The sequence below is a fragment of the Haliotis rubra genome, unplaced genomic scaffold (assembly GCF_003918875.1).
Source record: "Haliotis rubra isolate DU_JTF1 unplaced genomic scaffold, ASM391887v1 Scf311, whole genome shotgun sequence".
Taxonomy (NCBI): domain Eukaryota; kingdom Metazoa; phylum Mollusca; class Gastropoda; order Lepetellida; family Haliotidae; genus Haliotis; species Haliotis rubra.
This window is the reverse complement of record NW_025766982.1, coordinates 644542-662637: the sequence shown is the minus strand read 5'-3', so window position 1 is coordinate 662637 and position 18096 is coordinate 644542. Positions and strand designations below refer to the sequence as shown.

Genomic DNA, 18096 nt, shown 5'->3' with positions numbered 1-18096 from the left:
GGCTTCATAAATTGCACTGATGTGTTAAATCTAACCCGGTGTAGCAGCCCAGAATAACCCCCACTAGATTATACCCCGGGGTAAACTATAGGCTAGCCCAGTTTATACCCCGGGGGTATACTCTGGACCAGGCCAAAGTATACCCCTCCAGCCCAGACTATACCCTTAAAAAATTATGTTGACAATTCACTCAATATGAGTGTGTGACTCGGGCAATGGTCTTGGTGTCATTTAAAGGAATTTGTAGGTGCATTTCATTTAACCCCGGGTATAGTCTGGGACATGGGTAAACTCTGGCCTGTTACACCGGGTCTTCACCATTACTCTTTAACCACTAGGTCACCCCACCGCCCCCTTTAGTATAGATTAGCCCAGAGCAGACAATAACACCCCTGACACTATATAAGAACAATAAACCTGAACGTGTTATTAAACTCCATTTCAGGGCAACTCTTGTTTTAAAAGTAAACCAGAAAACACAGCAGTAAGTTACCTGCTGGGTGACGGGTTTGAACGTGAAGCGCTTCTCGTGGTCGAAGTCGGGGTTGCTGGTCCCAGAGATGGTCTCTGTCTCCACCCAGTTCTCGTCCAGGTAAAACTTGTACCTGCAGTACGACTGAACAAACCACGCAGTGTCATTAAAAAGCATCGTAAGTTGTCGTAAGAAGCATGTAATGGGATCAGGTGGTCAGGCTTGCTGACTTTCATGATGCTTGTTTATATCCCTAAACCCATGAAGATCTGGGCTACACTTCAGCAACCCATATTGAAATATTGTCTCCCCCCGTGAAGATCCGGGTTAGAAATGGTCATCAGTAACCCATGCTTGTCGTAAGAGGCGATTAACGGGATCAGGTGATCAGGCTCGCTGACTTGGTTGACACATGTCATTGCATCCCAATTGCCTATGTGCTCATGCTGTTGATCACTGGATTGTCTGGTTCAACAGCATCAGAATTCATCTGCACAATTGGAATATGCATGACATGTGTCAACCAAGTCAGCATTCCTGACCACCTGAGCCCGTTAGTCGCCTCTTACGACAAGCATGGGTTGCTGATGACCATTTCTAACCTGGATCTTCACGGGGGGAGACAATATTTCAATAGTTAACAATAGTAGCCATTTCTCTAAACCAATGATGTTTTTCCTCAAATGTTTTACCATCAATCAGACTGCAGTATACATTCTAATCCTTCTCAGATTCTGTGATATGTCTCACTTACTTTGATAAAGCGATTTGCGATTCCACGTCCAGATATAATCTTCAGCTTGAAGTGCAGGGCTCTGGACAGCTGTAATGCAACAGCTGGAGTTGAATATACTGGTGCCACACAACATCAAATGTCCTATATTTCACATCATATCATTTCCTCACCAGGTAACTAAAGCATGCTTTCATTGATAGTGCAGTGTCTCTTAGTCATGGTAGGTCGAGAATTACCTTGAGTAATGTACAAGCCTACAATACTGATTCTACTGAAGCTTATTTCGGTGAACCAATCAAATATGGCTGCCAGTTGGCCATATTGAATTTCCATTTACTGTAACTGTTTCAAGACACAATTATCCATGCTTTGAAAAGATACATACCAGATCACCTGGGTCCTCGGTGAATTCATCACAGCATTCCGTCCAGTCATCGGAACACGGCAGAATCTCAACATTCAGGTGAGCTACAGCAGAAATTGGATGCAATATACTCCTAATGTCGATTATAAATCATCTTGTCAGGTAAGCTACAGCAGAGATTAGATGCTATATACTCCTGATGTCCATTATAAATCATCTGTCAGGTGAGCTACAGCAGAGATTGAATGCTATATACTCCTGATGTCTATAATACATCATCTTGTCAGGTGAGCTACAGCAGAGATTGGATACAATATACTCCTGATGTCCATTATGAATCATCTTGTCAGGTAAGCTACAGCAGAGATTGGATGCAATATGCTCCTGATGTCGATTATAAATCATCTGTCAGGTGAGCTACAGAAGATATTGGATGCAATATACTCCTGATGTCTATAATACGTCATCTTGTCAGATGAGCTACAGCAGAGATTGGATACAATATACTCCCGATGTCTATAAAACATCATCCTGTCAGGTGAGCTACAGTAGAGATTGGATGCAATATACTCCTGATGTTCATTATAAATCATCTTGTCAGGTAAGCTACAGCAAAATTGGATACAATATATTCCTGATGTCTATAAAACATCATCCTGTCAGGTGAGCTACAGCAGAGATTGGATGCAATATACTCCTGATGTCTATAATACGTCATCTTGTCAGGTGAGCTACAGCAGAGATTGGATACAATATACTCCTGATGTCTACAAAACATCATCTTGTCAGGTGAGCTACAGCAGAGATTGGATGCAATATACTCCTGATGTCTATAATACGTCATCTTGTCAGGTGAGCTACAGCAGAGATTGGATACAATATACTCCTGATGTCTATAATACGTCATCTTGTCAGGTGAGCTACAGCAGAGATTGGATACAATATACTCCTGATGTCTATAATACGTCATCTTGTCAGGTGAGCTACAGCAGAGATTGGATACAATATACTCCTGATGTCTACAAAACATCATACTGTCAGGTGAGCTACAGCAGAGATTGGATACAATATACTCCTGATGTCTACAAAACATCATACTGTCAGGTGAGCTACAGCAGAGATTGGATACAGTATACTCCTAATGTCCATAATAATATCCTGATGACCACAATGAATCATATTGAAGTGAGGTGAGCTAATAATATAATGAGGCTCCCTACCTTGTTCGACACCCTTGAAGTCAGTGACGGCAAGGTTCTCCTGCAACTCTATCATGTAGCCCAAAGACTGTAGGTACACGTTTATATGCAGACCTTTAGTCTGTAATAACGATCAGCTGCGGCTGATGAGGATGACATTAATATGGTATGTCTACCCAATGAAAGACTACACAACGCAGAAGTGTGGATGACAATGAGCGCGTGTGGATGGCTACCGACGGACCGGATATATAGCTTAGCTTTTTATGCCCTCCGCCGTAAAGGCAGACAGGCAAAGCATAGGCAAGTTTGCACTTCCTCCCGCTGAGACAGCAGGCAGGTAAGGCATTGCAAACTTTGTACTTCCTCCCGCCGGAGACAGCAGGCAGGAAAAGCAGGCTGATAAGGCATTGCAAACCTTGTATATCCTCCCCGCTGAGACAGCAGGCAGGAAAAGCAGGCTGATAAGGCATTGAAACTTTTGTACTTCCTCCCGCGAGACAGCAGGCAGGAAGGTTTGGGCTGCCACTGTGAAAGCAGAAGCCAAGTATCCCCTTATTAAGCCTATTTAGTGTTTAGTCCCGCGGCACCATGCCCACCGCACCTGTTTATTACAAAGGAAGCAAGACACAAAGGTTATGGTACATGTTATGCATACTGAGAACTGTACAAAGACTTAATATAAGTCGCATTTAACAACCTTCATGCTTCAGCACCCCACTCCCCAGATCATGTGCTGCAGCAGGGAAGGGTGGGTGGGAAATTATTATGGATGAAGCAAGATGGTGAACCTGTCAGGACAGCATGCAGAATAGAAAGGAAACGGACGCGACGTGATGCCTGGCGGATGTGACATCACTCCGAAGTGACGAGCTACTACTATTATGGAATGCGGAAATAATACACTGCCACGCGCGTAAGTTACACTGGATACTTATCATAAGATAAGTGTATGAATACTTTGCAAAGAATTGTATATTCCACCCATCCCCTTTTATCAAATTATGCCGCCTTTAGTACCTAAAGGTTAAGACAGATATTTCACTTAACTACACTGCCGACTGTGTGTTAGCCGCATGCCGAAAATGAAGATGATTAGAAATGACATAATTCAAGGTGAAGTTAAACGCTACATATCCGAAAGTGTATTTCACTTGCCAGAGCAGTGCTAGAGCTGTGCGAATGTAAATGCTGCCTATAAACCCATTTAGCAACTAATGCTAAATGCCATTATATGCAGACCTTTAGTCTGTAATAACGATCAGCTGCGGCTGATGAGGATGACATTAATATGGTATGTCTACCCAATGAAAGACTACACAACGCAGAAGTGTGGATGACAATGAGCTGTGTGGATGGCTCGACGGGACCGGATATATAGCTTAGCTTTTATGCCCTCCGCCGTAAAGGCAGACAGGCAAAGCATAGGCAAGTTTGCACTTCCTCCCGCTGAGAGACAGCAGGCAGGTAAGGCATTGCAAACTTTGTACTTCCTCCCGCTGAGACAGCAGGCAGGAAAAGCAGGCTGATAAGGCATTGCAAACCTTGTATATCCTCCCGCTGAGACAGCAGGCAGGAAAAGCAGGCTGATAAGGCATTGAAACTTTTGTACTTCCTCCCGCTGAGACAGCAGGCAGGAAGGTTTGGGCTGCCACTGTGAAAGCAGAAGCCAAGCATCCCCCTTTATTAAGCCTATTTAGTGTTTAGTCCCGCCGGCACCATGCCAACAGGCCCGCGACGCTGCCCACTGCCGACAGCGAAGCCGGGCTGCCATCCACAACGAAGTTAAAGAGTTAAAGGTGGGAGTAGGGAGAGGACGAGAAAAGGTCTTAATGTTTGAATGCTGCCAGGATGGCACGATGTTGGGCCCATACCTGGCTTGGTTAGGTGAACCCCGGCCCAGATAATGAGCGGGTCAGGTGTGAATGATACAACCCCGCCGCCCAGCTGCTCTTTCACGATGTTGCTGACTCTACGATTTAATTTCTTTCTTTCAGCTCGAGGGCTGGAGATCAATAGCTCCACGCCACTCGAAAGCCGAGGCAGCATCTGCGACCAGATGATGGTGGCAGCTGGGCAGCGCAGGCTTAATATACAGCAATTCCTGGTGCATGTCATCGTGAGAGGACTTTGGAAGGGACTCACACAGGTCGTTAGGAACCCAGGTGGATCACGATAAACGACCTGCATGGGCCCCTCGCCTTTATTAGCCCGGCCCACCCTGCTGCGTGAAGTTCACCACCTGAGGCCCCCTGTCGGAATTGTGATGACCCCGGCGAGGCCCAGGCTGCTTCGGTGCGCCCGAGGTGTTGTTGCAGCCTCGCCATGTAGCTTGAGCCAATCACCCACGATGGTCCTGCAACCCATATTTCTTAAATTAGTTTTGTGTGCTTAGCCGGGGATACGGATATACGCCTGGTAGGCATTCGATCTCCAGCGCCAAATTCCTGAATCTGAACTGCCGGAATTCCTTGCAACGCTGCTGTGGTTGCTGCCCCTATCCCAAATGAATGAGAAGAGTAAAGATTAATATTGATGGGTTGTTTTGCTGCCGCTTAGCGCCTTCCTGAGCACTGCCTGAAACTGAAATCTTGTTAGAGGAGCGGAATTAGTGTGAATAAAGAAATATCCATCTGTACGCGGGTCGCGACTGCCAAAAATCGTGGTCAAAGCTTTGACGGGCACAGTATGGACCGAGGGACTGCTTGAATGGCGATGCGCGTGCCGCCTGCCTTGTTGATCTGTTTTGGAGGCCCGTAGGGACCACCTCGACGTAGGATTGGTCGCTAGCGAAAAGATAGGTCATTCAGCAACAACGCCCGCTGTGATGAGTCGCTGATTGAACCGCAACTACCTCACTTACCCTGAAAACCCAAAAAATGTTAGCAGGTATGCCGCTGAAAACATAGAAGCTTCATATGAAGACCTACATACAGTGGGGAGGAGTTGCACAATGCGAAGTTAGCAGATCGAAAGTGTAATCGGCTGACGGTATCTGGCTGCCTCGATCTCCTGGCCATCCCTGCAATGGCTTTCTGCACTAGGAAGTGGTTAGACATGCACTGCAAGGAATTGAGCTTGTGTATGGAGGATAATGCTGAAATGTAAGAACGGGCCGCGCTGGGAGACCTACCTGATAATGAGAGATAAGCTATAAAATGAAGCATATGATCTAAAGGTACAGGCCATATGTCAGGCAGGAGTACACCACCCGAAAATAGCCAGAGGACTGTACCGACTCATAAGTCCTCCAAGTGTTTGCTGCCATCGAAGTTTGCTACTAGACTGTTTGCTTCCGCTGTTAGATGAGCCAGATGTCCGCTGGGATTCCTGAGGCCTGATGATCCGCCTGTGGGGCTGCTGCTCAAACCGCGGACCACTGAAATCTCGAAGAGCCGCCTGCTATTATGTTGGCCTGAGTTGGTATATACTGTGCTTTGAAGTGTATGTTGTTCTGCAAGCATATGAGGACCATTCGCCTGAGCAGTTTCATTACCCTTTGCCCTTTGGCAGTGTGCCTGTTGATAATACTCACCACGGCCTGGTTGTCACAGAACATTAGTACCCTTTGTTGGCCAGACTGCTGCCCCATATGCGCAATGCCACGACTATAGGAAAGAGCTCTAAGCATGTAATGTCTTTCACCCATCCTTGTTGTATCCATAGATCTGGCCACCTGGCATTGGCCCAATGACCTTGGAAATATGCACCCCAACCCTGAGCCAGCTGCATCTGTATAAAGTTGAGTATTGGGGTTGTAACCCAACCCTGTTCCAAGAATAAGGTTGTGCCATTGTGCCTGGCAAGAAACTGAAGCCACAGATTAAGGTCTTCACGCGATACCCGCTGATACCCGTGATCCTGTGGTGTGGCTTATGCGTCTTCTTTTGTGCCCGATGAGACGCCGCAAGAATGGACGACCCATGGGAATTGCCTTGCATACAAAGTTTAGCTTTCCCACTATTGACTGCAGCGTATGCAGTGTAACTTTCTTGGATGATGAGTCTACCAGCTGTGACAGCTGATGGACCAGTTGTGCTATCTTGTCCTCCGGTATCCTGATTTCACCCCGAGCCGTGTCTATGGTGAGGCCCAGGAATGTCAGACAAGTTGTAGGTTGTACAGTCTTCTGGTGAGCCGATAGGCACGCCCAGATTATCAGCCAGTTGCAAAGAGGTGTTAAGCATGTTGGAGCATTTGCTTAGGTCCACTGCCGCCAGGATAAAATCATCAAGGTAATGAGCGATGTCCTGACTGCACGTAGTGGCCTTGATAGCCCATTCAATGAAAGTGCTGAATGACTCAAATAGGGCACAAGAAATGGAACAGCCAAAGGGAAGGCATTTATCAATGTAAAATTGTTCTTGAAACTTAATGCCGAAAGTAGCTGAAAGTCCGATGGTACCACAGGCAGGAGGCTTAAAGGCTGATTTGACGCCAAATTTTGACATGTAAGCACCCCTGCCCAAGTTTTGAATCATGGCTACAGCCTGGTCGAAACTGGTGTACTGCACTGTACATGCTTCCTGTGGTATAAAATCATTGATTGATGAGCCTTGAGGATGCGATAAATGATGGATGAGGCGGAAGGCAGCCTCACCATGAACTGATGAATCAACTTTCTTAGGCACCAAGCCGATTGGGGAAACTATAAGAGATTGCACTGGTCTGTAGGAATGAAAATGGGCCTGCCATGCGACCCAACAGAATTTCTTTTGCAGCTTTTGCTCCACTATTAGTGGCTGTTCCCTGGCAGATTTAAGGTTGATAGCGCCCCGAATGACCCGCGGCCCTTCAGAAGTTTAAGCTGAAACCCTTACTGAAACCCTCCTGTAGTAACTGAGCTGCTGCTGGATTGCACAATTTATATTGCTGCAACCATTGTTCCAAGCAAGGGATGTTAATTGGAGTTGGGGCCGTGGTGAAATAGCTCTGCCTGGCAAGGTAGGTTGACGCTTTTAAGAGATTGGGCGGTGGTGACTGTGTTCTTTTGCCACGAAACAAGACATGGCTTCCATGCCCGCCTATGTTACATGCTGAGCACCTGTGTGCATAACGGCACATCTGACCCTCTCGCAAGTGCCACGATTGAAGTTTCTACATACCTCTGTGCGCCGCTGAGTGTAGGTGGAGGCTCTGGCTGGGTAGGCAAATGCCTGCTGCTTGTGGCTGGGGAGCATTAACTGCAGCCACAGTTGTCCGTCCGATGGCACCCCATGACCGAAATGGGTCCCTCTCCATTTTTGCCTAAACTGGACGCCGTGATTGAGACCAGCAGTCACCGCCAAATCGTGGATGCGCACCGCTGATCGCCTCCATGTAATGAGCATTTGTTGTATCTTGTTGACATCCGCCTGACGCTTCTATTACCACGCTGATAAAAGTCAAGAAAGCAGATGTCCAAGCCCCAATGTTTAATTGACGGACAGACAGCTGCTTGGGTTTAAAAACTACCTGTCCTGAAATATCAAGCTCCATTGTGAAGTTGGAACTCTCCTGTGCTGCCTGGTTCTCTGGTGGCAATAGGGACCTCATATCTACAAATTCCCCACGATGGATCTTTTCCCTCACTGCTTGCTTCACATGGAAACTTATAGTCTCCGCCCTGAAGTTCAGCTGTTGATTTGACAGTGCCTCTGCATTAATCAGTGACTCCGATTAGAGAAGGGTTGCCCCTGTATACAGAAGTTTGGCATAGCGGTGGACCTCCGCGCGTGGCTGTAACTCAACATCAGGCCTAACAGAGCTTGGAATTAACAACCCGCGAAATACTAATATGCCCAAAGTGAGACGCACCTTGATTAGTGGATGACGGAGCCATCGGGTGATGAAGCTTGGCTCCAGCGGGGTGTCACATTGATGGTTGCCGGAGGAACCTCACGCGGTGTAGACACAGAGGGTGGTGCGGGTTGGTTGGCCTGAGGGGCAGCCCCCAGGGACAACACCAGAAGCTGCGCGCCCCTTTGCCTGACGCCTGGCAACCTTAGGGCGCCCCTGACCACAGCGTGGTTGATGGCTGCCTTGGCGCTTTGGTGGCATGATGAGTTGCTCGGAAAGAAAGTTGTACAATTATTTAAAACAATCAAGAATTCAGATGAAAAGGACGTAATGTGATAGCGGATGCGAATTAAGTATTAAGTTAATTCAGAATTTTACGAGATAACAAAATTTGAGCCAAGATCGAGAAATTATTATGGATGAAGCAAGATGGTGAACCTGTCAGGACAGCATGCAGAATAGAAAGGAAACGGACGCGACGTATGCCTCATGATGTGACATCACTCCGAAGTGACGAAGCTACTATTATGGAATGCGGAAATAATACACTGCCACGCATGCTGTTACACTGGATACTTATCATAAGATAAGTGTATGAATACTTTGCAAAGAATTGTATATTCCACCCATCCCCTTTTATCAAATTATGCCGCCTTTAGTACCTAAAGGTTAAGACAGATATTTCACTCAACTACACTGCCACTGTGCCGACTGTGTGTTAGCCGCATGCCGAAATGAAGATGATTAGAAATGACATAATTCAAGGTGAAGTTAAACGCTACATATCCGAAAGTGTATTTCACTTGCCAGAGCAGTGCTAGAGCTGTGCTTAATGTAAATGCTGCCTATAAACCCATTTAGCAACTACCATGCTAAATGCCAATTTCCACCAGTGATGTTAGCTGCGCGAAGCAACTGCAAACCAAGAAACGGGATGCAACGGGGTAGTTTACTGTAGGAGGCCGTACGAGGCGATGACAACTGACATGCATCGTGACGTCGCTTACATTGTGACGTAATGTAAAATGGTTTGATTACGAGGGGGCACACTAGAATGGCGCAGTGATGGGATAACGTCATTCAATTGTTACGTCATCAAAAAACTATACCTTTATTGTCTGATAATGTTGTTTTTTTTCGATTGTTCTAACCGCTAGGCATCTTAGAACTGGGATTACACTTTTTCAATAAAGTACAGATTCTAGTACTTTTGTTGGGATGAGTCCCATCCGGGATTCGAACCCACACCCTCAGAGTCAGACACCTAATAGCCAGCACACAAAGTCAGCTGTCAAACCTGCTCAGCCACAGCGACTTCCACCCAACAAAAGTACTAGAATCTGTACTTTACTGAGAAAGTGTAATCCCAAATATAACATATGTTTCACAAGTCAAAGATGCCAAGACCGAAAAACACAGCAGTCTCCAAGCGAGGGTCAAAAACCTATATCATAATAAAAAGCCTTTTCGGGGAGGGTCGAAATAGTAAAATGACATGTGGAAGATCATCCAAAAATATAAGGGAGGGTCATTATTTTCTCAGTACACTGGTGCATCCTCCAATATTTGGCCCTCTTCAAAGCGATATTTTCACTAATTATGGAACACACAGTATATTCAAGGGTAGATAATCACCCTCTCCACATCCCAATCCTTGCAGCCCTCCATAAAATTCTGGTACATCTCCTGCATCAGGAACTTGCGGTTGATGAAGTGGTTGCGGTCGAACATCCACTCGTTGCCGTTCACCAAGTTCCTCATCTTCACATTCACCTGATGAGAAAAATCAGAGATCTCAGGATTGAAAACACTGTCAGGAAAAGCTCACAAGACACTTGAAATTTGTTCTGTTTTTTTTCTTGTTAAACACTGCCTTCCTAAATTACTAACAAGCTTCTGTCATAAACCTGAGTGGAAATAGTCCAACCAAAGAAACAATTCGAACATTAATTTTTCAAATATGCATACAGCACAGCTAAAATACTTCCTAGACCTAAAGGAGATAAAATTACCTCTGTCCGACCATGTGGCAGACCTCTGGCTTGTGGCGAGACCAATGCAATCTCAAACTTGACCTTTTTGTCCAGTTCTTCAGACATTGCATTTGCTTCATTCACCATCGGGAGCAGCTGTATCAGGTCCTCCTGGAGTAGCAAGTCCTCTGCAAATGTAACAACAGTCTTAGGGGAAATATCATCTGATATGTGAACACAATAACAGCCTTAGGGGAAATACCATCTGATATGTGAACACAATAACAGCCTTAGGGAAATATCATCTGATATGTGAATACAATAACAGTCTCAGGGAAATATCATCTGATATGTGAAAACAAAAACAGCCTTAGGGGAAATATCATCTGATATGTGAACACAATAACAGCCTTAGGGGAAATACCATCTGATATGTGAACACAATAACAGCCTTAGGGAAATATCATCTGATATGTGCATACAACAACAGTCATGGGGGAATTATCATCTGATATGTGAACACAATAACAGCCTTAGGGAAATATCATCTGATATGTGAACACAATAACAGCCTTAGGAAAATACCATCTGATATGTGAACACAATAACAGCCTTAGGGAAATACCATCTGATATGTGCATACAAAAACAGCCTTAGGGGAAATACCATCTGATATGTGAACACAACAACAGCCTTAGGGAAATATCATCTGATATGTGAACACAACAACAGTCATGGGGAAATATCATCTGATATGTGAATACAACAACAGTCTTCAGGAAATATCATCTGATATGTGAATACAACAATAATCTTCGGGAAATATCATCTGATATGTGCATGCAACAACAGTCATGGGGAAATATCATCTGATATGTGAACACAATAACAGCCTCGGGAAATATCATCTAGGGAAATATCATCTGATATGTGAACACAATAACAGCCTTAGGGAAATACCATCTGATATGTGCATACAACAACAGTCTCAGGGAAATATCATCTGATATGTGAACACAATAACAGCCTTAGGGAAATATCATCTGATATGTGCATACAACAACAGTCTCAGGGAAATATCATCTGATATGTGAATACAATAACAGCCTTAGGGAAATATCATCTGATATGTGAACACAATAACAGTCTCAGGGAAATATCATCTGATATGTGAACACAACAGACTTAGGGAAATATCATCTGATATGTGAATACAACAACAGTCTCAGGGAAATATCATCTGATATGTGAACACAAAACAGCCTTAGGGAAATATCATCTGATAAGTGAATACAACAACAGTCTTAGGGAAATAACATCGGATATGTGAATACAACAACAGTCTTAGGGAAATAACATCTGATATGTGAATACAACAACAGTCTTAGGGAAATATCATCGGATATGTGAATACAACAACAATCGTAGGAAAATTCATCAATTAAAATCATATCTGAAATTTTAAGCAGGCAAGGTCTAACCTACCCTGAAATTTCTGCAACAGATCAAAATAGGGTACTGGGGACCTATTCTGCTTGAAACGTCACCAATTACTGTGGATCCAGCCTGCCTTGAGATCCTAACAGTTCAATACTTGGTCAGCGTGATCTAATCTACACTGGATTACCCACAGAAACATTAAAGCATGTACACATGAATTAGCAGTAAACCTTCCACAGCTGAACATACGCCCACTCCCTATAAAGAGCCAGCATCAACACAACTGCCCACCTTTAGACTTGCCATCACCACCACTCGTGTCCTTGAAGAGGCCTGTATGTTTCATGATTTCCTCCTGGGCAGAGTCATACGTGGGACTCGCAACCTGCACCCCTTGTTCCTTCTGTTTGGACTCATCGTGAGGGTGTTGGAATGCATACAAATGATTCGATCCAAACAGCACTCTGGGGAAGATATTATAGAATGACATGAAAATGTTAAAATATCTTTTGGCAAAAAACAGTTTCAGTCATTATGATAATACAACATGAACATCAAATGGTCAGATTTTTCGCCCCAAAATTCAGGCTTGTAGGTCAAAACTCATAATCAATAATCTCCAGGGTACACATTCTGAAAAATCTCCAATAGTACATTGGATGCATCTACGGCTCGGCCCGATAATTATATTACCGCCCTTTGCAGGTTTTTTATCCAATCAGATGTCTACGCTGGGAAGTTGAGCGTACCAATCACAATACGTCAATCAAAATCCAATTCCGCTTCTTTTATCTAACCGATTAAACTGAGGTACCCTGAAAGAGGTACAAGGAGTTCTTGCATATATGTTTTAAGGTTTCAGACCTGTCAATTTGTTTGTATGATTTTCCAACTAAATCTGAGTCGCACAGTGAGTGACCTTCGTGGCTGTGGCTGCCATCTTTGTTAACACTAACACGCTCGACTGTAACAGCTTATCTGATTGGCTACTGCGAGAAGGCTGAGCCAGCAAAGGGAGGTAATATAATTATCAGGCCATTTATCGGAATGTATACCCGGGAGATTATGGAGGATGGTCAAAACTATACAAAGTAACAAAATGTAGATATGGTATGAAAAAAGGAAATATACTATGAGTGCAGGAGGAATAGGGATAGAAACAACAGATTCTCTGCAGGATTAGTAGCTCGATGCAACAGTAGATTCTTCAATCCATACAGTCCAAAACATTTGCTTCTGTTACTTTCGACCTTCAATTATCATATACTGATTGCAAGAGAACATCTGCTCTTTTTTCAATCTATTTTGCAAAATTAAAAACACCACTACTTTAAATTTTGACTCATTTCGATTTGTTTCAGCTGGCAGATGTGTAAACCAGGCTTGTATAAAGTCTAGCCTTCGACTCACCTGTCGTGATGGTGTAAAATCCGGTTGTCCTTGACGCTCTCGCCGTTGATGAGGATGCGCGAGCCTGACGTGGGGGTCAGTGTCACAATGTTATTCTTGTTCTCGATGACAGCATGCTCTTTCTGTATGCTGCACAGAAGGTAAGAAAATAACATCGTGTTCTAATTCAACTTGATATGTAACACGAGTTCTGATAGGTCAAAGCTAAAAATCTCCGACCGTATAATCAACATATACGGTGGCAATTTGAAAACCGATTCACCAAAACTTTTGAATGTATCCCTACACTATAGGTGTAATGTTGTTTTTCAGGGTATTATCATTTGCAGAAGCCCTAGGTCTTCAATTAACTCCCCTATTACAGCTAATATGGAATTTGTGTTAAATAAGACAAAACAGTATCATAAATTTAATTGTAAGTTTACTTCAAACAACTCACAACGGGCTGTTGACCCAACACTGTTAGATCATGGAACAATATTTATGACGTCATTATGGAGCAAGACATCAGCTGCTGACAACAGAACTGATAATAGCCCGTCGTTAAGGAAGGTGGGTGGGTGTCTCACTCACTCACTCTCACTCACTCACTCACTCACTGTCTGGCTAAATAGTCCTATTCAGTTCCAGCTTACCTCAAACCATTTAGTTGTATATCTGGTGGAGGAGAGGCGTTCTTGGTGCCGATAGTGGATTTTCCTGAAGTAAGAATATATTACATACTGACACTACTACACTGCTAAATAAATTATTGACAGCATGAAATAGGGAATAAATTGTTTACCTGCATCTCTGTTGTTGCCCTCAAAAACAAAAATGGACATGCAAAATTCACTGTTTACTACGGAGACAAACAATGAAATCATTCACCATCTTAACATTATTTCCAAGACTTGAACAACATTTGGATAAATTGCTCATCTATAAGATAAATATCGGTAAACAATTCTGCATTCTGCAACGGAAAAACCTTGCACAGATTTACATATTTCCCTCAGTAATAAATGAGAAACAGCATTCCATTGATGACATCATACAGTTCTGTGACATCATGTGACAAGGTTACAATACAATGACATCATAATGTCGAGAACATTGCAGTGCTGTCTTCACTCTCTCTTTCACTGATCCGGGTTAGAATATTGATCTTCAGTAACCTATGCTTGTCGTGAAGAGGCTGAAGACTCGCTGGCTTGACATATACATTGGTTCCCAATGGGATCGATCAGCTGTTGATCACTGGATTGTCTGGTCCCGACTGTTGACAGGCCACTGCCATTGGTTGGAATATTGCTGAGTGCAGATCTCACTCACTCACTCTTTACTGCTGTCATATTGATCAGATTCTGGATTGTTATCTGGGATTCAACCCACTCAATTGAGACATCAGATTGCCACATGCCCATATAGCCCACTGCCACCGCGGAATATTCAAGAGTGAGTGAGTGCGTTTAGTTTTTAAACTCAGCAACTCACTCACAAATAATCAAGTCTGGAACAATCCACAACAGCATGAGCATCGATCTGCAATTGGGAACCGATGACACCATGTATTCAAGATGTGACTTATGTTAAATGGTACCAAATTTATGCTTTTAAGATGTGTTATGACACATATCTGATGATTTTATTTTTAGTTAGAGACTGGTGATAGACTGACTTAATCCGGGTTCGTACAGATAATCAGTCATCAAATTTAAGGCCTATTTATGTACACAAGATTAGTCAAACTTGGGACCAACCATCAGAAGGAAATAACTGTTAGCTACATAGCAGAACTTGGAAAATTTTGCTTCGAAATGGAGATTAATTAACACTCACAGTCATTGCAAGCTATTTTCTTATGTATTAGTTTCCTGTAAAATCACTTGACAAGAAGACAAAGTCATCAATATCCCCCGCAATGGCAAAATACTCTTCATGAATATGTCTACTAGTTTTGATTATGTCAATGTTTTGATGTGTATATGGCAAATTGGTAGGAGAGTATTGAAAAGTGTTAAGTTCTGTTCCAGAAAGGAGCACAACCACCAATTCTGTTGAACAAACATGTTGACATGGAAACAAAAATATGGCGAATTCCAAAAAAATTTAATAGGCACCAGTACACCAAGACCTATCTATGCCAAGTTTGAAGGGGATAGTGACGGTTTTGGTTCTGCTCGGAAAAATATGGGGGTGCTTTCTGGATGGGCCTTTTCAAGTCTTAAAACAATTTAGGGCCTTTCTAAATATAGTTTCAAAATGTCAACATTTCAGACTTTTTCCCGTTAAGCCTTCAGCAAACCCTGTTAAAATCTGCTTGAAATGGGACTCAAAAATGAAAGTCCAGAGCACCGTGAGGACAAATCTTTGCCAGCAGGCATCCCTAATGTTTATGGAAAGATATTATTCAACACTGTGATGAAGATTATGATGCCATGTTTTACGGAAGTGATACAGGATGTTTCCTCCATGATATTTACCATCTTTGACAAAGTGTATGACCATTGCAGTGAGGGCAGGGTCCTCATTCAGGTTCCAGAAGTGGCACTCTGTCTTCCGCCTCGCTTGTATCTGGTTCTCCTCCTCTGCCTGGCCCTGTGGAGGAGAGAGAGTGAGTGAGTGTTTATTTGTTTGTTGTTTAACGCTGCACTCAGCAATATTCCATATGTCTGTAAATAATCTAGCCTGGACCAGACAATCCAAAACAGCATGAGCATCAATCTATGCATTTGAGATAAAATGACATGTGTCAACTAAGTAAGCGAAGCCTGACCACCCGATCCCATTAGTCGCCTGTTACGACAAGCATGGGTTACTGAAGTGAATGAGCGAGTTAGTCTGTGGATGTTGGAGGGAGGCAGGGTGCCAGGTTGAGTGTGTAAGTATTGGAGCAGGTAGGTGGGCTGTTAATCAAAAACAATACAAGTTACAATCATAGGCCATGTGTTACGACTGAATATTGTGTCAACTATCAGCTGCCCATGTGTTATAACTGTATATTCTTCAGCTAGTGAGTGAGTGAGGGCTTGTCTCACCTTGCTAGCCTGGTTGGCCTCCTCCAGTTTCTGAGCCCACGTCATCTGGCTCTCCTTCATCTGCTCCTCAAGCTCCTTCCTCAGACGCTCCATCTCTGTAACCATGACAACACACAGGAGTGAGTTTTATTCTGCTTTTAGCAATATACCAGCAATAACACGGCAGGAGACACCCGAAATGGGCTTCACACATTGCACACATGCAGGGAATCGAACCCGTATCACAAATTAAAGGGGTAGCCTAATTGTTAAACTCGTCATGTCGAAGACCTGAGTCCAATTCCCCACATGGGTACAATATGTGAAGCCCATTTCTGGTGTCCACTGCTGTGATGTTGCTGCAATATTGCTAAAAGCGGCGTAAAACCAAACTTGCTCAGTAACAGTGAGAGATTTAACATAAGTTTTTTCACTCACATCTCAACCTCTCACTGTTATCTCAGAAGAAATTCCAACAGAGCTTAGAAATTTACTCTAAGTGAGTGAGTTTAATTTTTTGCCACTTCCAGATTCCAGCAAAGTCACAGTGGGGGACATCTGAACTGGGCTTCACACATTGTACTCGGAAATGTAGGGAATCGAACCCGGGTCTTCAACGTGACAAGCAAACGCTTTAACCACTAGGCTACCCACCGCCTCAGACATTTACTTTGGTAAACACCCTCAAGACAGGAATGGTGTTAAGCTATGAATCATTATCATTGCAAATATAGAATTTGAAAACATGGTTCTCGATTCCCAAAGGAGGCAACGGTGTAGCGCACATTAAACAGTGTAGATGCCCCCATTAATAAAGACATTCTCACCACAGTGATCTAGGTCCTGTTTAACAAAGTTTACACAGCGCTACAACCATCTTGACTCACAAGGTTACCACAGCGCTACAACCATCTTGACTCACAAGGTTACCACAGAGCTACACCCATCTTGACTCACAAAGTTCACACAGCACTACAACCATCTTGACTCACAAGGTTACCACAGAGCTACAACCATCTTGACTCACAAAGTTCACACAGCACTACAACCATCTTGACTCACAAAGTAACCACACCGCTACAACCATCTTGACTCACAAAGTTACTACAGGGCTACAACCATCTTGACTCACAAAGTTACTACAGGGCTACAACCATCTTGACTCCTAGACATTTACAGACATACAACACTCCAAAATGTGGCCCTGGAAAGTGGAATGATATTTTCATGACATACCCTCCTCTCTGTTGAAGGTGGACGCATCGGTTCCCACAACGTTGGCTCCACCACCACCCTTCAGCATCTCCATCAGACGAGCGTTCTCCTCCCGTAGCTCCCTGATCAGCTTGTCTGTCGGACTCTCATTCACCACAGCCTGGGTCTTGATGGCTTTAGCTCGGTCAGCTGACAGAAAACGACAACTCTACTTCAGTGAGCCTTAAAGCCGCCGTGATATTGACAGATTAGGAACAGATAAATTCAATTGAGAGATGAAATCTCAAGAATACACATTTTGACATTTTCTTCAATTTTTTATTCACATAAATGCAATCAGGTTGTTCGCTCGAAAACATGCTGAATGTGATAAGGATATACGCTGAACAGATTCTGTCTTTCACAGCCATTAGTGTTTTATAGTGATATTGTCTGGATGGTCATCAGCTCCGCTCCAAATTACCAGACCCTGACTTCAATCTGGTGATGAAAGTTGTACATTGTACCTGC

The 18096-nt window shown here is 43.7% G+C and overlaps 1 protein-coding gene across 1 annotated transcript in view; it reads right to left on the bottom strand.

Moving 5' to 3' along the window:
- The window catches only part of LOC124283260 (kinesin-like protein KIF28P), a 51572-nt gene that overhangs the window by 21497 nt on the left and 11979 nt on the right, over positions 1–18096 (bottom strand). The window contains exons 10-26 of the mRNA XM_046719289.1: positions 17608–17775; positions 16393–16487; positions 15838–15952; positions 14008–14071; positions 13373–13501; positions 12254–12426; positions 10562–10710; positions 10185–10322; positions 8226–8387; positions 7877–7954; positions 6007–6170; positions 5011–5127; positions 4665–4857; positions 2793–2892; positions 1594–1676; positions 1227–1295; positions 494–616 (exon numbers count right to left, since the gene is read on the bottom strand). Coding sequence (XP_046575245.1) covers positions 494–616; positions 1227–1295; positions 1594–1676; positions 2793–2892; positions 4665–4857; positions 5011–5127; positions 6007–6170; positions 7877–7954; positions 8226–8387; positions 10185–10322; positions 10562–10710; positions 12254–12426; positions 13373–13501; positions 14008–14071; positions 15838–15952; positions 16393–16487; positions 17608–17775 — 2120 coding nt within the window. The remainder of the gene's footprint in view (positions 1–493; positions 617–1226; positions 1296–1593; positions 1677–2792; positions 2893–4664; positions 4858–5010; positions 5128–6006; positions 6171–7876; positions 7955–8225; positions 8388–10184; positions 10323–10561; positions 10711–12253; positions 12427–13372; positions 13502–14007; positions 14072–15837; positions 15953–16392; positions 16488–17607; positions 17776–18096) is intronic.